This window comes from Xiphias gladius, chromosome 1 (genome assembly GCF_016859285.1).
Source record: "Xiphias gladius isolate SHS-SW01 ecotype Sanya breed wild chromosome 1, ASM1685928v1, whole genome shotgun sequence".
In the NCBI taxonomy this organism is placed as follows: domain Eukaryota; kingdom Metazoa; phylum Chordata; class Actinopteri; order Istiophoriformes; family Xiphiidae; genus Xiphias; species Xiphias gladius.
This window is the reverse complement of record NC_053400.1, coordinates 34653046-34673558: the sequence shown is the minus strand read 5'-3', so window position 1 is coordinate 34673558 and position 20513 is coordinate 34653046. Positions and strand designations below refer to the sequence as shown.

The 20513-nt window shown below is 48.9% G+C and overlaps 1 protein-coding gene across 4 annotated transcripts in view; it reads right to left on the bottom strand.

Moving 5' to 3' along the window:
• Positions 1 to 20513, bottom strand: part of kifc3 (kinesin family member C3) — a 55892-nt gene that overhangs the window by 2566 nt on the left and 32813 nt on the right. For 2 of the 4 annotated variants that reach the window (XM_040117965.1, XM_040118220.1), the window contains 17 exons: positions 20351 to 20439; positions 18926 to 18991; positions 18187 to 18336; positions 13376 to 13657; positions 12128 to 12301; positions 8315 to 8462; positions 8095 to 8225; positions 7374 to 7485; positions 6831 to 7012; positions 5837 to 5941; positions 5621 to 5751; positions 3514 to 3637; positions 2890 to 3019; positions 2110 to 2339; positions 1874 to 2026; positions 1340 to 1469; positions 78 to 124 (listed from right to left, as the gene is read on the bottom strand). In XM_040117965.1, coding sequence (XP_039973899.1) covers positions 78 to 124; positions 1340 to 1469; positions 1874 to 2026; positions 2110 to 2339; positions 2890 to 3019; positions 3514 to 3637; positions 5621 to 5751; positions 5837 to 5941; positions 6831 to 7012; positions 7374 to 7485; positions 8095 to 8225; positions 8315 to 8462; positions 12128 to 12301; positions 13376 to 13657; positions 18187 to 18336; positions 18926 to 18991; positions 20351 to 20439 — 2384 coding nt within the window. Of the gene's footprint in view, positions 1 to 77; positions 125 to 1333; positions 1470 to 1873; positions 2027 to 2109; positions 2340 to 2889; positions 3020 to 3513; positions 3638 to 5620; positions 5752 to 5836; positions 5942 to 6830; positions 7013 to 7373; positions 7486 to 8094; positions 8226 to 8314; positions 8463 to 12127; positions 12302 to 13375; positions 13658 to 18186; positions 18337 to 18925; positions 18992 to 20350; positions 20440 to 20513 lie in introns of all 4 variants that reach the window. The other 2 variants (XM_040118133.1, XM_040118048.1) reach the window with 2 other exon arrangements.

Below are 20513 nucleotides of genomic sequence, written 5' to 3'. Positions count from 1 at the left end.
GGGGGGGGGGGGGCACCATGCCATGCTGAGCGCTTCCATGCCAAGCTGTCCACCAATCAGCAAACACCCCTACCTACCTGCCCACCGTCCCCCACCAACGGGCTGGCTCTGTCTACCTGTCTGTCTGTAAACCAACCAATCAGACCACAGAATGAGGACAGAGAAGAAGAAGAGGAGCAGGTGATGCTGGGAAAATCCAGCTTCACCGTTATAGTTCAGAGCTGTGATCCACGTCACCTCCCATGCTTCTCTACCTGTTGTCGGTTTCCTACATTTCCCAAAATGCCTTTTGTCTGGAGTGAAGGTTGTTAGACTTTTAGTTTGAAAGTTGTGCCGCAGACTACTAAGTGACAATTTGAATGATTCATTGTGTGTTTGATGCCTCTGGCTGCAGAGCTGAGTTCATGATGGTCACTGTGTGTGTGTGTGTGTGTGTGTGTGTGTGTGTGTGTGTGTGTGTGTGATGTGTGTTGAGTCAAACAAACACAGGCTGGTCCCTGATAAAGGCTGGAGGGAGGATTTAGAGCTAAAATTATTTAGTCCATTAACCGATTAATAAAAAAAGTCACTGATTCCGTTTCGGACGTGAATATTTGCTGGTTTTCTTTCTTGTTTGTTTGATAAATAACCAGATTAATAGAATATCATGAAATTATTTATTATGATTATTACTACCTAATTATCTTTTGTCTTTTTTTGCTGCAGCTCTACATTTAATTATCTGGCAATAACACCCCGAACTTCCTGCAGAGGTTTCACATTAAGAGCCTTTCCAGGATTAACAGTGATCAATAATACAGCAAAGTAGAAGCGGCAGAAAATAACCAGAGGATAAAAAACAGGATGAGTGTCAACCAGAGAAAATGTAGTCGTTGACTCGGTCGTTGCACTGATGAATTAAAGCTGTGGAAATTCACATCACACTGAATTGATCAAAACCATTGTTAGTGAAATGTGATCAAATCTAACAGAAAAATTTCGACCCGTTTTCTAACATAAAACAGTTTCTGAGAAAAACCTGCTCCTCTGCAGCTGAGGTCCATAAAGCTTATTCAAGTGTTTACTGTGTGTGTGTTGGTGGAGTGTGTGTGTGGGGATTATAACACTGTCACATGTGCAGCTAGACGTCTCCTGATAGAAGTCAAGTTCAACGAAAACGGAGAAAGTCAGAGAGAAAAACGTCTGATGAGTAAAGGTCTTTTCTTTGGTTTCTCAACACGACAGAAGGAAAAACACTTTCAGCACTTTTGACATCCGGTGCGAGTGTGTGTGTGTGCGTGTGTGTGTGTGTGTGTGTGCGTGTGTGTGTGTGTGCGTGCGTGCGTGCGCTTACATCTACCTGTGGACAGTTGCGACTGGGACCTCCTGCGGGAGCTGCTGGGGGTTCTGGAGGTGGAGGAGAGGGTGGAGCCGGCGCTGCTGGCCCGAGAGATGGGGAGAGGGACCGGGGTGACCGGGGGAGAGTCCAGCTGAGGAGAGGTCAAAGGTCAATTTGAATCCCAGCCCCTAAAGTTTCAATCGTTTTATTTGGAATTTAGATTTGAGTTCAGTTTTCAAAGTACAATTATACTTTAGTCAAATTATTCTATTTATTTTCTCTGTATTTTCTTATATATTCCTATTTTAGTTTAACCTTTGGTTAATTCTAATCAATATTTTTTTATTTTATTGTACCGGTTTATAATTCATGAATCTTTACACTATATATGCACGTCAGAGTTGGGTAGCGTTAGAATAAAGGTGCCGACGTACCGGAGTTTCAACACCTTTATCGGCGTGTAAACTTATTGTGATAGGACAAATGAAGTTAAACGGACGTCGCGATACAAACCGGGAACCATCTGGCCCAGACTTTCCGAGATGCGTTCGTTACCTCGACGCTGTCGTGGGTGGGCGAGGACGACGCGGACGAGTTCTCGGGTCTCCTGCAGGACGAGGACGAAGAGCTCAGCTCCACGCTGCGAACGCGCTGGGCGAACTTCAGCGAACAGACCGACTCGCTCATGTTGCTGGGCAACGGAGAGACCTGGACACAACAAAGAGTCACTCTCACCTGCCTCTGAAGGAACAGACGCCTCAGCAACACCATGAACCTGCTCCTGGTCTCACCTGCACCATCATGAGGGTCTTGCTGTCCCCGCTCAGAGAGTCCTGCAGCAGGTAGGTGAGGCGGGAGTTTCTGAACGGGACGTGGGAGTGTTTGCTCCGCAGCGCGTTGATCACGTCACCGAGCGCCGACAGAGATTTGTTGATGCACTGAGCCTCTCTGAGCCGACTGCCCTCCGCCCCCGACTTACCGATCCTCTCCGAGCCCGCCAGGTCCACCAGGTTCAGCTTACCTAGACCGGAACGCAGCGAAAACACTCCGGGTCAGAGCTCTGTCTGGCTCCACTTCAGTCCGATTTCCTGTTGTTGTTTTGGGCAGAATCGGACAATTAAACCACGGCTACTGGGTTTTTTCGGTTGGTTTGTTGGAGTTGGCGACGGTTTCAGCTGAATCCTGAAGCCGCTTTGACGCCGACTGCTAAAACCCGGGCGAGGCCTGATTTTACGGCAATTTTTGTACCAGTGAGAGTCAAAGTGGAGACAAAGTTCTCAGACAGTTACTGGAGTTTAGTCAGTCACATATTTGATTTGTAGGAAATGACAGGAAACTCTGGGACCTTTAAAAGAAGCGTTTCCCAGAACTGTCCTGTATTTGACCAGGATTCCTCCTGGGGGGGAAATTCAAGGTGGAGACGCCGTTAAACCAGACGAAGAGTCGACAAGTCAGACCCGCAGGTGCTGAGACGTTTCAGTCTGGAGGGAAGTGATGGAGTGTGTGTGTGTGTGTGTGTGTGTGTGTGTGTGTGTGTGTGTGTGTGTGTGTGTGTGTGTGTGTGTGTGCACCTTGAGTGCGGTTTCCAGTGGCAGAGTTGAATCCGGAGACGGTGATGATGAGCAGAGCGTGTGAGCGAGAGCTGTGTTCGTTCAGGTTGGTGCAGGCCGTCGCTCTGTTCATGTGACCCAACTCAAACACCTGAGGACGGGTAGCCCGCACACACACACACGCACACACACACACACACACCCATAAACAATCACTGTTAGAGGTAAATCTTCTGTTGCCCCAACTAACATGATTTTCTTCATTAATCATCAGATGGTTTGGTTTATACAAGAAGACAAAAAGAAGATAATTCAATCACATCAGACGGAGAAAACCAGCAAACAGTCACATGAGAACCTGGAACCACAGATTTTCTTCAACCAACTTATTGATGAATTGTTTCAGCTCCAAACGTCTGGTTTTCAGACATGATGAAGATTTTATTTCCAGGCTGTGAAGGCTTTGGTATTTGACTCCCTGAGAGATTCGATCATCAAATATGATTTTGATAATTTTGATAAGACCTTTACTTTGAGGTCTTTGTCAAGCCCCGGTTTTGGAGCCGTCGGCGTTTGGGTCCAGCTGCGCAGACCAGCAGCTGAGCGGAGGGGTTTTACACTGAAAGGACAGCAGGAAGGTCTCACCCTGTTGATGTCCTCGGGGCTCTGCACGGTGAACTCGGTCAGGCCGGGGACGTAGAGCTGTCCGCTGCCGTCGGGGTTCATCTTGATGTCGAGTTTGTCGGTGGGATTCTCCCGCAGCAGGTCCCTGACGGACGACAGAGACTTTTGATCAACGTGTCGTTATCTCAGCAACATTACTAGGGTTCGGAATCTGCCTTCGCTCGAACTGAAAACTGTTTGAAAAGAAAAGATTAACGGGCGACAGGGAGGACGAGGCCGAGACAGGGTCAGTTAGATAATAGAGACGATATTTTAGACACTGTTGATGACTTTGTTGCCGAGCTCCAGTTCATCACTGTTGATGTTCAGTTTCAATCAGGGCGAGTTTCTCTACATATTCTCTGTATTTAGAATTTATGAGCCGAGCAGAGGAACGAATTAGAAACGTAGAGTCTGTGTGAAATGATCCTGCACAGATGAAGCTGTTGAACCGATGCGACGCTTTAATCTGACGCAAGTTCTCTCAGTTCGGGACCTTTCTGCCTAAAAACTTTGATCCAGCATCCAGATGTTGAGCTCTCACAGGCTTTACACAGCTGTTCTGTTACACAACCGCTGGACAGATGGAGATAAACTGATGACATTTAAAATGATCCACCTTTACATAACTGCTCTGAAACTGCAGGAATCTGTCCTGAATACGTGAGAGGTCTCAAATACTGGACCCGCCTTCATCCTCGCCTCCAGCAGAGCAGAAATACACTGACTGACAACATCTGCATCGCTGCAGTCCGAGGTTGCAGGATACGTCTGGTGATTTTCGGTGTTTTTCTTCCTGTGATTAAACCTCACGTTCAGACTCAAACCAACACTGACTGTCTCCCACTAACAGGAACTGTGTATCTACAGCCTGATGAGTCTGGTTCCTCTGAGCCTCAGAGCTCCACTGTCTCCAGAGACTATTAAACCACATCAGTGAGACACACTGTTGCTCTGGGTGACATGTTGCTTCATCACCACGAACACACACACTAGTTTATTTAGACTCGGTCCCACACACACACACCGTCCTGCTGCCACAAATGCTCACTACAGCACCAGATGTGGATTCATCCGCCGCTGAAAATAGTCCCCGACACACTCACTGTTTCCTCCTGATTGTTTGATAAAAATCCACAGTGAGCAGCTGTTTTAGGGGAAATGACTGAGACTTTTTAAAGATGAAACTAAATATTCGTGAGTAGTTTTTAAAGCTTTACGTCTTCAGTAGGAACCAATGAGCTCGGAGCTGAGAGCCACAGACAGAGGAGGGACGGTGTTGAGAGACGGACCGACACACTGTTGGTTTGAGCCTGGACATGAGATTTGTCAACAAGAAGAAAAATATACAATATCAGCAGGTTTTTACTTTATCTGATCATTTGCTTAAATAAAGGGGAATCAAATTCAACAATTGTGTGAAAACATAATATTTCCGATAACATTTTCCTGCCTCTCAGACAGTTTATGTGGTAAAAGTGACCATTTCAGCCTCTGGTGTGAGGGTTTTATCTTTGTACGGTGGCCAATTAAGGACATTTCAGACTCGGCTTGTCGGGGTCAGTACTTCGGCTCAGCTGTGCTTTAGGCTGAATGACGACATTAGCATGCTAACATGCTTACAGGAAGAGTAATGCTTTATCTTTTGAGTCCATCATTTTGTAATGATGTCTTTGTTTTCCCCAAAAACACAATGGAATTTGGTCCAATCGTAGGGAAAATATGTTTTTCATCTAAAAGAGGATCCATTTGAAACTGTATCCATTCGTTATTCTTGGAAACTCATTCTCCATTTATGCTGAATTTGTCACTTGTCTGCAGGCAAAATTTTACACTTTGCATCTTCATCTGACCTGCTGTGCACCGGCCGCAAGACTCTCGTTAACTTCTAGAAAAAGTGATGGACCCAAAAAATAAAGCACAATCTGTCCTGTATTTGACCAGGATTCCTCCTGGGGGGAAAATTCTCATCACAGTCAGACCCGCAGGTGCTGAGACGCTTCAGTCTGGAGGGAAGCGTTTCACCGGCTGACATCAGCGCCTTCAGATCTAAACCCTGACCCGGGATCAGCCCAGACCGTCTTCTCACCGTAGCGTCTCGTTGTAGATCTCCACCATGCTGACGGTGATCTTGTAGTCCCAGTCTGGCGTTTTGTCCGTCACCTCGGAGAAGAGCAGGCGGAGCGCTCGCTGGTTGATGCCGGGGTCGTCGGCCACGCCCTGAACCACGCAGATATGCGGCATCATTGTTATTTCAGAGAGGACACAAATAACCTGTGGAAAACTATTCAAAGGCTCATCCTACCTCCATGGTGTAGGTTTTCCCGGAGCCTGTCTGTCCGTAGGCGAAGATGCAGACGTTAAAGCCGTCGATACAGGAAGTGACCAGAGACTGCACCTCCTGAAACACCTGATGGACCAAGCAGAGAGAAGACAGGCAGGTGGGACTGATATCCTCCGCTGTTCCGGTTATTCTCTGTAATATTATACCGACACCATGTAACAGTCTGGGTATTTCCACTTTATGAAACTTTATGCTGCTACTCCATCATAATTCAGTGTAGTTGAAAGCAGCTCCACCTCGACCAACTGCAACAGTAAAATGCTGCTGAAGCATCGAGGACTCTGGTGATAGTCCCATAACCGGCCTGTTGGCTCTGCATTACAAGAAGCCGAATTTCACCCCTGACGCTTCAAGAACACTTGACTCACATTTTCAATGCACAGCTTTTACTGGTCATGGAGTATTTGCCAGTATCGCCACCTTAAGAATCCGAGGCCGCAGCTGTAGCATCGTCATCTAACGTTAGTCTGTCTCACCAAAACTTAGAGCTTCAGATTTACAGCGGCGTGTGTCTGATTAGCTATGAAGCTGGCGGGTTACGGAACGACGGCGAGCGAGGAGACCATTTGTCCCGAGTCTGTGCTTCAGACAGATTTACTGGGCTGCTTAGGTTGCCTGGGAGGAAGCTCTGCCTTAAAGACAAAAGTCAGGGAGCAAATGTCTCCGGTGCGCGCTAAACGCCACCGATTCAGGGGAAAAGCGTAACATGACGCGCTGCAGTCCGACTCTGCAAAGTGCTGCTTTTCTTCAGGTGGGTCTAGAGTGAACCCGCCTGCGCATTTTCACCACCACACCTCTGATGTTCTCTCACGTTCGTGTCAGTCACTTTACCGGACCTGTCTCGACGAGAAACGAGCGACAGTTGTCACTGACAACCAGATCAGACCAGATCTCAGGTGTTGCTGAGAGTTTTGTCGTAGAAACGCCTCCCCCCCTGCTCTGAGGACTCACTGACCTCCTCCTGTGTGGCCTGAGGAGGGAAGACTTTGTCCAGTTCAAAGGTCATGACTTTGCCCTTGCTGGAGAGGTAGAGGACGGCGTCGTCGTCCGAGTCGAAGCTCAGCATGGTTTTGGCGTCGGCGGCGTCCTGCTCCTCCTGACTGACCGGCCGGACGCGGCAGAAAACTCGGATGTTACCTGGGAAACAGGGTAACGACACGGAGGATTTCAGTTTCACAGTTTAGACCAAAACACGACCTTTCACTTGACTTCACTAATCAATCGAACACTCTTTGTTTTTCCACTTATTGTTTTCATCCAAATGTCTGCAGCTTTCTGAGAATCAGTCCTTCAACTACCTTCAGGCTTTTTATTAAAAATCGTGCTTCAAATGATTCAATTTACATTTTAACTGTTGGAATCAGCAAACTTTATCCCCACCTTGAATGAGCGGGTGCAAACAGAATAGTGTAAAAACAGGGCGACATTTAACAAAACACGTCTCAGGACTGATCCTGGGCAGGTCAAGGTTCGGTTCCACCGCGCGATTCTCTCAGACCTTTGAGTCGAACCAGCTCGTTGTGACACTTCTTCCTCAGGTTCATCTCTCTCTTGTATTTACGCAGCAGCTCCTGGTTTGTGTTGCTCACCTCGCTGATCACCTGACAGATCTGACACACACACACACAAATGTGACTAATACCAAACTATCAATTACAATTAAAAAAAGCCTCACGTTAACACCTCAATCTCACTTCGCTGGTTCATCTGGAAGTTAACTGCTCTAAAGTTTGACCCCCATCAAATTATGAAATTGTCGTGTATCGCGTCTACTAACGAGCTGAGACACATGTAGCTGTAAAATCTTTCATTTAATTCTAGTCAGGAAACATGCAGGTGATGGAATGAGAGGATTTTATGAGGATGGATTAAGGTGACAGCGGTTTCATGGCACCGCTGGAGTCGTGAACATGACCTGAGTTATTATCTTGTGGAGCAGGATTTAAAATCTCAACTTGTCGCTGAGGGTGAGCAGAACTCTTATTCTCAGGCAAACTCAAACCCATTTTTAGAATTTCCTCTTAAAACGAATTCTTATTTCATTTACTTCCCCTTAACTGATGGAATGTGATGCAGTTGTTTATTTGATCTCATTTTTCTTTTACATTTGGATTTGATTTACTCTTAATTTTTCATTTCTACTGTGAAGCACTTTAAATAAAGTTATTATTGCAGTAAAGGGAACCATGAAATCCCTGCTCATCTTCATCTTCGCTCACCTCCTGCTTCGCCTCGGTGATGGCTTTATCCAGCATGAAGGGGAAGTCCTGCACCTGCCTCTTCAGACAGTTGTAGTCGCAGGTGAGAGTCCTGAGAGCCGGCTGCAGACTCAGCAGGTTCATACGCACTCCTGACACACAACAACAACAACAACACAAACACACTCCGCTGAGCGTCAGTCCAAACACACTGAGACGGACAAACGGGACCCGGACTGACCTGCCAGGTTCTCGTGGACGGCCTTCATCTCGCTCTCCGCCCTGATGAACGCCTCCTCGATCACCCGGTTCTTCTCCTCCTCCAGGTTCTGCATCTCCACCTCCAGCTGACCCTGAGCTCGCTCCATCTCTCCTTCGTACACCAGGATCTGAAGGACAAGACCCGGACGCTCAGAGAGGACCGACCGCACCAGGCGAGACATTCAGAGAGGACCGGCAGCACCCAACAACACACTTTCCATAAGAGGGAGCAACAGCAGCAGGACAGGATGTTGTACAGGACCGACAACAGCAGGTGAGTGCTGAGAAGATCCAGAGTCAAAGTGACCTGAATGGTGGATCCCAAACCGAGATCCACAACCACCAAAGAGCACTGTGTCAGGGAAGTCTCAGGTAACAACAATACTACTAATAATAGATAGATAAACAAATAAATGTGACCCCGGTGGGATCCACAGTCCCCAATCGTCTCCTCTGTCTGCTCTCGGCAGCGTGGAGCTGGGTTCTCCTCGTTGTCTGGTTTCTCTGAGGAGCCTCGTCCACCGGCAGCAGAACGTCTCTCAGCAGAGTTTGGTTTCCTGTGACTTCATCCCTGTTTCTATATTTAAACGTTATGAATATTTCAGACTGTTGTTCATTTCCCACGTTAATTATTCCTGGAGATTAAAAGACTAATAAAATGAACTTTTTCAAGAATGATAATATTCTATACAAGATTTTTTTTTTTTTTTTTAATATGGCAGAGGTAGGGTCGATCTATATCTCTGATTGGTTATTCCTTCTCTGATCAATCATGTGATCAGTCATGTGATCAATCACGTGATCCCCCGGGAGCTGCTCTGAAAGGGACTTGTCCACTTGGCAGTGAGGAGGAGGAGGACGTCACCGATAAATGTGTCTTACTGCTCAAACTCGGACGACGACTGTTTTGCTCTGAAGTTGGTTGGTTGGTTCCTTACACAAGTTCTGTGGAGTCATTCTGACAAGTCTGATCAATACAGGCCCTGATCCATAATCTTGTCAATTTATTCTTTGATCAGATAGTTCCTGATATCAATTATAATTTTAAACTGTATTTTGTTTAGACAAAGTTCTTTTAAGGCTGCTCGTGTTCAGCTTTTAAAATTTGAGATCTTTGTGGTTTTTTGAGTTTTTGTTGTTCTCTAATAAGTTCATTTTATCTTTACGCATTGTTTTGGTCTCCTGCTGCAGGTCTAAAATCAGGCGTCGACTACACCCGGACGTGAGGATTTAACACTTGATCTAGAGAGGAATGATCGAGGGAGGGAACGGGGCTAAAACCACCAACAACACAAACATGAGATACTAGACGACAGTAATGATCTGACACACAGACGCACGAGGAGCCTGAAACACAACAAGGCTACGTTCACACCACAGGAATAAATCCACTGCCAGGGAGCACTGGGAGAGAGCTACTGGGACAGCGTCATATCACAGACTGGGAGAGCTCACAGAGTCTGACAGGTTCCAAAGCTTCCCAGTAAAACCAGTTTGCCAGTCGAACCCCATTTCCTGACTGTTCCTCCATTTCGGTGGTAAACTGAAAAGCCTCGTTTAGTGCTTCATTTTAGAATAAGTCTGTTCATTATGGAGGGATGTATGAAAATTACAAACACACACACACACACACACACGTGTGTGTTGAATATACAATGATAATGATATTTTCCATGTGAATATATATAGAGATTGAAGTCAGAGCGGAAAATTTTCCAGATCCTTTCTTGTCTTAGGTTCAGATTCTCTCATTAGCTGACGTCAATTCTGAAACTATGTGGATAAAAATCCATTTCCTCTGAAATTTAAAAAGACTTTAACCCCTGCTCTTTAATAACGATAATATTAATTTATATCAAATGTTTGATTTTAGTTTCAGCAAATAAATAAAACTCAGGTCTACACAGTATTTAATTGTTGTTACATCCTGTCGTTTGCCTTATTACATTTTCATAATCAATCAAAGGCAAGAAAGCTGAAACCTGAAGCAACGAACGACATCCATCAGAAAGTGTCAGCTTTTTTTAATTTTGTTAGAAAACCGTTATCATGGACAACGCAAGAACCAATTTTGGCGTAAACCCCCCCGATAAAATAAACATCCCTGGTTCTGAGTCACTGGCTGCTGTTTGTGGTTTGTTTTGCAGCTTTGGAGCCCGAGCTCTCGATCAGAGGGGGGTAACCCTCGCTGTGACCTCTGAGTGATGTCACAGAGAGGGGGCGGGGCCAACCTTAGACAACCTGCGAACCACCTCGCTGTTGCCCCTGCCGACGGCTTTGGAGAGGAGGCTGCAGAGACGGCGCCGATCGGTGAGCAGCTGCAACCGAACGCAAGCAGAGAAGAGAAGGTTAACTGTGGGGGTGGGGGGGTGAACCCGAAATCTGATCTGAGGTCTGTTCATCCACCATCCTCCATCACATTCATCGTCACCTGCTTCACTACACAGCTGTGGCTCTGCATCACAAAGTGAGATGAGTGGGTCATCCAGCTGTTTTGGGGCTTAAAGCCAAATTCTGGTTTATTTCAACCTGACATATTTACTATAAAGTAATAAAGTAATAAAGTAACATGTCGCTTAATTAAAAAAATCAACGATCACAGGTTTTTTTTCCCACCGATCAGCTGATCAGTGTGGATCAGTAGAATCACTGTCAGACGGGATCAACCCTCAGGGATGAACTGGTCCAGCTGATGGATGGATGTGTTTTATGTTCTAATGCGTATCGTTGAGGTTCAGCACCTCGTATCATTTTCCAAAGGAGACCTGCATTCACGTTAAAGATGTCAGTAGGACGTAGCTGATTAAGTAAAGGTTAGACAGTAGATGTCAGAGAGAACAAACTGTTTGACACAACCAGGGCTTCACTCTGGGTTTGAAACGAGGCTTCTGACAAAACCAACAGCAACAAAAACTCTACCTTCATAAATCACAGCATCCAGGTCAAAAATGGCTGCTGTGGTTCTCTGAGAGTCTCTTCAAAGAACTGCTGCTGGTCACATGAAGCGACTTAAAAGGTTCAATGTGAAGAAGGTTTTATTTTGTGGGGGGATATTTTTTTTCAAGGTGAAAAAGGCAGATTCTGAGAGTAAAGGTCAAATAAACAAGACCTTTAGAGCTTTTGGAAGGTGGACCTGCTGGACAGTTTCCCCCTGCTTCCGGTCTTTATGCTACGCTAGGCTAAACACGTTCTGGGCCTGTACTGGGAGAGACGTCGCGGTTTTACCACCCTCTCAGACACACAGGGGAAATTCTGAAGACCTGTTGTAGTTCCTCTGAAAGCAGCAGTTGGAAATGAGGAAAACGGAACCACTTTTTGTGCGTAGGCGTCGTGTGCATATGTAACCAGTTACCAAGTTTACCGATGAAATGTTTTAATAAGCCTGTCGCGATCACAACCCCTCTCCTCTCAGAGTATATCTACCTGAACAGGTTAGTCCTCTGAAACTTTTGCAGCTAAGCGATTTCTCAGTTAAGGAAGTCGGTGAAACGATTTGACTTCTAATCCTAAAAGAAAGACCGAAAACGTGTCGCTCCGATCACCTCCGACCAGTTGGGACCGATTGCCTTCCCTGAGACACTTGACAAGTACAGGCCCTGGAACTCTCTCTATACTGGACACACATCGTGAGACTCTGGAGAGGAGTTACAGAAAGGCTGATTTAAAGTCGCTTCCTGCAGCCGGCTGCAGACTCCCTGTGCGATCTTGGTTTGGCTGTTTGGGACTGAGACAGGAAACCGGAAGCGTACGGGCAGATGCGCAGCAGAAAGGACAGCTGCGGCGGGGATGTTACCTGCGTCCTGAGCTGAGCGCAGGTCCTCTGCGACTCGTGCAGCTGTGTCTCGAGCTCCCTCAGCAGCTGTCTCTGGACAGAAATCTGCTCCTGCAGGGCGGCGTTCTTCGTCTGCATCTCAGCCAGAGCTTTCTGAGAGTCGGCCGACTCCACCTCAACCGTCTGAGTCACATACTGGAGATCAGAAACAGGAGACCTGATCAGATTTCATATATTGTACAGATGTTTTTACAATGACACATTTCATTCCGAGTGTCAGTGGTAGACAATCTGTGTTCTGTGTTAATGATTAAAAGCACAAATACTAACTGTACATAAACACGGCTGAAACAGGAGAACACAGTTATATTTTGTTCTGCGAGACTGAAAGAGTGAATCTTAATTAAAACACAAAGGTAAATATATATGGACACAATGTCTGACGTCAAACAGCAATACAGCCAATGCATGTACGTAAAATCACATTTAAAATGATCATTACACCACAATGATCTTCTGTTCAATGTAATGTATTCCACTGCTAAATCATCCCAATGGATCTGGTGTCTGAGTCCACCTGATGCATCCTAGTCCAGTACTCCCTCTCTTTTAGCTCTGGTTCTGGTCTCCACCAGCTCCCGAGGGAAACATCTGGCTCTTTAGCTGCTAAACGCTCCACTATGTTCACTTCCCCCTATTCATGTTCTTCCTGATTCATTGTTCAGATAAAATACTGATTAGTGCAGATTTTATAACATCAGACACAAATCTTCACAAACGTAACACAGAGACTAGTTTGTCTTTATTTACATTTTATTGGTAATAGTTGCTTCGGCTGATCCCCATGTGTCGACCCTCAAAGTGAGAAAGTCTGCTCTTTATAAGACCAACAGGCATCGTTCATGTTTCTGGGCTCGTCGTGAAGAAATTCTTTTCCATTCGTGACAGAAATGTCAACTTCTTAATTTTGCAGTGGCAGTTTTGCGCTGCCGTAAATTTCAATGAAATTTGTTGAAAGTCGCAGTCTTCACTTTACCACGACGACCGCAGAGCAAACTTCCCCCCACGGATGAAGAGCCCGAGATGCTGCTGAAAGCTCCAGGAAAAGCTGACAAGTGGACCTTTAGTTTATAAAAACATTCAGTTGGTGGATCCGACAACGTGTTAAATGACTTTATGCATCTAATCTGCATAATCTCACCCACTCGCTACACCGGCCCTCATTTATCTCCTGTCATCTCCGCCTCTCCCCGACCAGCGTCTCCTCACCTTGACTCTGGGGGGCGCTGCTGCCTGTCTGGCGAGCTCCTCCTCACACTCCTGCAGTCGCAGGACGAGTTTTTGCTCGGCCTCCCCCTGCCTCCGCCTGGACTCCTCCAGCCGCCTCTGGCTGTCGTCCAGCTGCCGGGTGGAGTCGTCCAGCTGCCGGTGGAGAGTCTCCACCCGGGAGCTTTTCTCCAGCAGCTCCCGCTCCAGCTCAGCCAGCCGCCGCTCCCTCTGCCGGGCCTGGCTCTCCCAGCGGGACAGCTCCCTCCGCAGGGACTCCGCATCCTACAGGAAACGGTCGGGGTTTAAAACACTAAAGCTTCACCTGCAGACACACCTGGACTGGACTGAGCTCGACGAATGGCTGACTCCCTTCCTAAAGTTGTGTGTTTCCACTGGGATGAAAGGACACTCGTACCTGCTGCTGAATCTCGCCCGCCAACTCACACCTTTATTCAGTGAAAGCGGGTATCGTGAGTCCAATCCTGAAAATCTGCATGTAAATATTTCCTGTTAGAGAAATACCAGATAACACAGTGTCCCTGGTTTGATTCCAGCAAAGAAGCTCAGGTGCAAATCATTCCTCTCTCTCCATGTTTACTGCCCGTATCTCAACTTTCACCATCTAATTCATGAAAAACGATGATCAGAGTGTAGTACACACACCTGGCTGTGGGGGCAGTGAATCTACCCGTGTGCTGTGAGTCTACCCGTGTGCTGTGAGTCTACCCGTGTGCTCTGTGTCTACCCGTGTGCTGTGTGTCTACCCGTGTGCTGTGTGTCTACCCGTGTGCTGTGTGTCTACCCGTGTGCTGTGTGTCTACCCGTGTGCTGTACACACACCTGGCTGTGGGGGCAGTGAATCTACCCGTGTGCTGTGTGTCTACCCGTGTGTTGTGTGTCTACCCGTGTGCTCTGTGTCTACCCGTGTGTTGTGTGTCTACCCGTGTGCTGTGTGTCTACCCGTGTGCTGTACACACACCTGGCTGTGGGGGCAGTGTGTCTACCCGTGTGTTGTGTGTCTACCCGTGTGCTCTGTGTCTACCCGTGTGCTGTACACACACCTGGCTGTGGGGGCAGTGTGTCTACCCGTGTGTTGTGTGTCTACCCGTGTGCTCTGTGTCTACCCGTGTGCTGTGTGTCTACCCGTGTGTTGTGTGTCTACCCGTGTGCTCTGTGTCTACCCGTGTGTTGTGTGTCTACCCGTGTGCTCTGTGTCTACCCGTGTGCTGTACACACACCTGGCTGTGGGGGCAGTGTGTCTACCCGTGTGTTGTGTGTCTACCCGTGTGGTGTGTGTCTACCCGTGTGCTGTGTGTCTACCCGTGTGCTGTACACACACCTGGCTGTGGGGGCAGTGTGTCTACCCGTGTGTTGTGTGTCTACCCGTGTGCTCTGTGTCTACCCGTGTGCTGTACACACACCTGGCTGTGGGGGCAGTGTGTCTACCCGTGTGTTGTGTGTCTACCCGTGTGCTCTGTGTCTACCCGTGTGTTGTGTGTCTACCCGTGTGCTGTACACACACCTGGCTGTGGGGGCAGTGTGTCTACCCGTGTGTTGTGTGTCTACCCGTGTGTTGTGTGTCTACCCGTGTGCTGTACACACACCTGGCTGTGGGGGCAGTGTGTCTACCCGTGTGCTGTGTGTCTACCCGTGTGCTGTACACACACCTGGCTGTGGGGGCAGTGAATCTACCCGTGTGCTGTGTGTGAGTCTACCCGTGTGCAGTACTCACACCTGGCTGTGGGGGCAGTGAATCTACCCGTGTGCTCTGTGTCTACCCGTGTGTTGTGTGTCTACCCGTGTGTTGTGTGTCTACCCGTGTGCTGTACTCACACCTGGCTGTGGGGGCAGTGAATCTACCTGTGTGCTGTGAGTCTACCCGTGTGCTGTGAGTCTACCCGTGTGCTGTACTCACACCTGGCTGTGGGGGCAGTGAATCTACCCATGTGCTGTGAGTCTACCCGTGTGTTGTGTGTCTACCCGTGTGCTCTGTGTCTACCCGTGTGTTGTGTGTCTACCCGTGTGCTGTGTGTCTACCCGTGTGCTGTACACACACCTGGCTGTGGGGGCAGTGTGTCTACCCGTGTGTTGTGTGTCTACCCGTGTGCTCTGTGTCTACCCGTGTGCTGTACACACACCTGGCTGTGGGGGCAGTGTGTCTACCCGTGTGTTGTGTGTCTACCCGTGTGTTGTGTGTCTACCCGTGTGCTGTGTGTCTACCCGTGTGCTGTACACACACCTGGCTGTGGGGGCAGTGTGTCTACCCGTGTGTTGTGTGTCTACCCGTGTGCTGTACACACACCTGGCTGTGGGGGCAGTGTGTCTACCCGTGTGTTGTGTGTCTACCCGTGTGCTGTGTGTCTACCCGTGTGCTCTGTGTCTACCCGTGTGCTCTGTGTCTACCCGTGTGCTGTACACACACCTGGCTGTGGGGGCAGTGTGTCTACCCGTGTGTTGTGTGTCTACCCGTGTGTTGTGTGTCTACCCGTGTGTTGTGTGTCTACCCGTGTGCTGTGTGTCTACCCGTGTGCTGTACACACACCTGGCTGTGGGGGCAGTGTGTCTACCCGTGTGCTGTGAGTCTACCCGTGTGCTCTGTGTCTACCCGTGTGCTGTACACACACCTGGCTGTGGGGGCAGTGTGTCTACCCGTGTGTTGTGTGTCTACCCGTGTGCTCTGTGTCTACCCGTGTGTTGTGTGTCTACCCGTGTGTTGTGTGTCTACCCGTGTGCTGTGAGTCTACCCGTGTGCTGTGTGTCTACCCGTGTGTTGTGTGTCTACCCGTGTGCTGTGTGTTGTGTGTCTACCCGTGTGCTCTGAGTCTACCCGTGTGCTCTGTGTCTACCCGTGTGCTGTGTGTCTACCCGTGTGCTGTGTGTCTACCCGTGTGAAGTACTCACACCTGGCTGTGGGGGCAGTGAATCTACCCGTGTGCTGTGAGTCTACCCGTGTGCTGTGAGTCTACCCGTGTGCTGTGAGTCTACCCGTGTGCTCTGTGTCTACCCGTGTGCTCTGTGTCTACCCGTGTGCTGTACACACACCTGGCTGTGGGGGCAGTGTGTCTACCCGTGTGTTGTGTGTCTACCCGTGTGCTCTGTGTCTACCCGTGTGTTGTGTGTCTACCCGTGTGCTGTACACACACCTGGCTGTGGGGGCAGTGTGTCTACCCGTGTGTTGTGTGTCTACCCGTGTGCTGTACACACACCTGGCTGTGGGGGCAGTGTCTCTACCTGTGCTGTGTGTCTACCCGTGTGCTGTGTGTCTACCCGTGTGCTGTACACACACCTGGCTGTGGGGGCAGTGAATCTACCCGTGTGCTGTGTGTCTACCCGTGTGCAGTACTCACACCTGGCTTTGGGGGCAGTGAATCTACCCGTGTGCTCTGTGTCTACCCGTGTGTTGTGTGTCTACCCGTGTGTTGTGTGTCTACCCGTGTGCTGTACTCACACCTGGCTGTGGGGGCAGTGAATCTACCTGTGTGCTGTGAGTCTACCCGTGTGCTGTGTGTCTACCCGTGTGCTGTGTGTCTACCCGTGTGCTGTGTGTCTACCCGTGTGCAGTACACACACCTGGCTGTGGGGGCAGTGAATCTACCCGTGTGCTGTGAGTCTACCCGTGTGCTGTGAGTCTACCCGTGTGCTCTGTGTCTACCCGTGTGCTCTGTGTCTACCCGTGTGCTGTACACACACCTGGCTGTGGGGGCAGTGTGTCTACCCGTGTGCTGTGAGTCTACCCGTGTGCTGTGAGTCTACCCGTGTGCTGTACTCACACCTGGCTGTGGGGGCAGTGAATCTACCCGTGTGCTGTGAGTCTACCCGTGTGCTGTGAGTCTACCCGTGTGCTGTGAGTCTACCCGTGTGCTGTGTGTTGTGTATCTACCCGTGTGCTCTGTGTCTACCCGTGTGCTGTACACACACCTGGCTGTGGGGGCAGTGTGTCTACCCGTGTGTTGTGTGTCTACCCGTGTGCTGTACACACACCTGGCTGTGGGGGCAGTGTGTCTACCCGTGTGCTGTGTGTCTACCCGTGTGCTGTACACACACCTGGCTGTGGGGGCAGTGTGTCTACCCGTGTGCTGTGTGTCTACCCGTGTGCTGTGTGTCTACCCGTGTGTTGTGTGTCTACCCGTGTGCTGTACACACACCTGGCTGTGGGGGCAGTGTGTCTACCCGTGTGCTGTGTGTCTACCCGTGTGGTGTGTGTCTACCCGTGTGTTGTGTGTCTACCCGTGTGCTGTACACACACCTGGCTGTGGGGGCAGTGTGTGTCTACCCACCCGTGTGCTGTTGTGTGTCTACCCGTGTGCTGTGTGTCTACCCGTGTGCTGTGTGTCTACCCGTGTGCTGTGTGTCTACCCGTGTGCTGTGTGTCTACCCGTGTGCTGTGTGTCTACCCGTGTGCTGTGTGTCTACCCGTGTGCTGTACACACACCTGGCTGTGGGGGCAGTGTGTCTACCCGTGTGCTGTGTGTCTACCCGTGTGCTGTGTGTCTACCCGTGTGTTGTGTGTCTACCCGTGTGCTGTACACACACCTGGCTGTGGGGGCAGTGTGTCTACCCGTGTGCTGTGTGTCTACCCGTGTGCTGTGTGTCTACCCGTGTGTTGTGTGTCTACCCGTGTGCTGTACACACACCTGGCTGTGGGGGCAGTGTGTCTACCCGTGTGCTGTGTGTCTACCCGTGTGCTGTGTGTCTACCCGTGTGCTGTGTGTCTACCCGTGTGCTGTGTGTCTACCCGTGTGCTGTGTGTCTACCCGTGTGCTGTGTGTCTACCCGTGTGCTGTGTGTCTACCCGTGTGCTGTACACACACCTGGCTGTGGGGGCACTGGCTGCAGCTGCAGGTCTCTGCAGCAGCGTCGAGCTTCTGAAGCTCTGAGCTCCTGCATGACTTCAGCTCCTGCTTCAGACGCTCGTTCTCCACCGCCAGCAGCTCCAGCTGCTTCTCCAGGTCTGTCGCCCCCTACAGGACAGAGGGACACGGGCGCTTTAACCCCTTTCAATCGATGCAATTAAAGGTTTGTTTTACACACATTGTTCAATACTTGGGTCGACTGTCGTGTGTTTCCAGTATTAGATCATTAGATCACCAACGTCCCACAGCAGGACAATGTGTTGTCTTGTTTCTCTGAGATATTTTCTTTACTGCATCAGTTTTTTTCTTAATTTAACTTTTATTTTAGCAGGAAAAGTCTCATTCTGAACAAAAAAAATCTCTCTTACTGGAGCGTCCTGGCCAAGACAGGCAGCGTCACAGTATCAGTGTGTGAGACCTGCTTTCACACACCTGAACGCTGCTAAAGAGGTGAGACTGTGTGCGGCTTTGTATTGATGTCTTTGTGAGGACTGATTTCACTTTTTAAACCATCACAGTGAGGACATTTCGGCCGGTCCTCAATACCTCGAAGCTCTGTTTTGCAGGTTCGCATTAAGGGCTAGGGAATGCATCAGGGTCCTCACAAGTATAGTAAGATGTGTGTGTGACAGTTTGTTATATTCATAGGCAGTTTTTTTCCCGGGTTCCTCAGGAATGTGGTCCAGCGGGGTCTCACCAGCTCAGAGCGAAGTCTCTCCACCTCCTGGGTCTGATCCAACAGCTTCTCCTCCAGCTCCTCCACCTGCAACCACCACCACATGTCATCACATCGCATCCCACTTGTCGTTCAACCTGTCAAACCTCTTAAATTTCACCTACATCTCCACTTTGAATATAACAAACATGAAACTCTGACATTTCCACAGAGAAACACTCAGAAGTCATGTCGTGTGGTGGGATCCTTCTGTCGAACAGAAGTATTGTACATGTTTTTGGACCATTTTTACACTTTAGCCCAGTTCAAGACCCTGCAGCCACTTTCAGTCAGATGAAGCTGGTCTGCGGGGCACCGGGGCAAGTAGCCAGTAGCCAGTAGCCCACTGTGTTTCCCGCTCTATTAATACACGTCTGCTTTCTTCTGTTTTTATCTAATTGTTTTTATAACTTAACACTGTGTGTGAGAAGGTACAGTATACTGTGTACATGTTGTATACGTTGACAGGAGCAGCCAGGGCACAAGTTTCTCCTCGTACGGAAAGGAACTGGACACATTTTAATGCATGTGACGATGAATTCCTGGAATTCTTGACTCCTTGTTCAGCAGCGTTAAATATTCCGTGTCTGAAAAGGGCTGATTTTAGGACGTCAGACTCGACTCCGCTCCGTCAGCTCACTCTTCAGTCTGGGTTGGACTTTGTAACCCGTCTGCTGTGAAGTACGGCTGAGGCTGGTAGTTAGCGTGGCCAGGAAAGTCCGTGGTAGAGATATTTCAGTCTGCGGCTAAAAACTAAAAATGGTACCGCTCATTTTCTGCCAGAGGATCGGTAAATAAGGAATTTTCCAACTCCCGATCTGTTTTCAGTCAAACTTTGTTAAATATCACGAGTCTTCTGAACTGTGCTGTGTATTGTGCTGGACTGCGAACTGACCGTCAGCCACCGTATCACATCTGTGTTCCTTCAGTCTGTATGGTGATGCGACACTTACAGAACTCTCTCTCTCCCTGCGTGAACACACACACAGATTCACTTCCCATCCACTGAGAAGCTGAGCTGAGAAACCAGATTAAACCTGAACAACAGCAGCGGCTCAGTGGAGCGAAGCTGTGGATGTGACTCCGAATTTTAAAAAACGCTGTCAAAGCGCCAAACTGGTTTTACGTTTGATGCTGATGCGCACACGTCAGTCTGACAGCTGACGCGTCACCTGGGATTCTTCACGTCAGAGAGAGTCCAGTCACACACCTTCAACGTCAGGTGTTTGTTTAAAACCAGCACACACTCCACACCCTTTATCATCCTGCCCTGATGCTCCTTCTACCAGCAGAACTTCATTCAGAATCATCCTGTTTTTAAGTTTTTCTTGTCGGTCAGCAGGTGTGACGATGCGCTTCCTGTCGGTCGGCAGGTGTACAGGTGTGACGTGTTTCGTGCAGACGTACCTGTGTGCGCAGCCGAGTAACGAGCTGCTCTTCTTCTGGACAGCTGAGACGATCTGAAGGTTGCTCACCAGGCTGCAACACCCTCTCACCTACACACACACACACACGGTCAAAAAAGGAAGAATTTTTTCAGACACCACTCTGTCTCAACGATCTCTCGCTT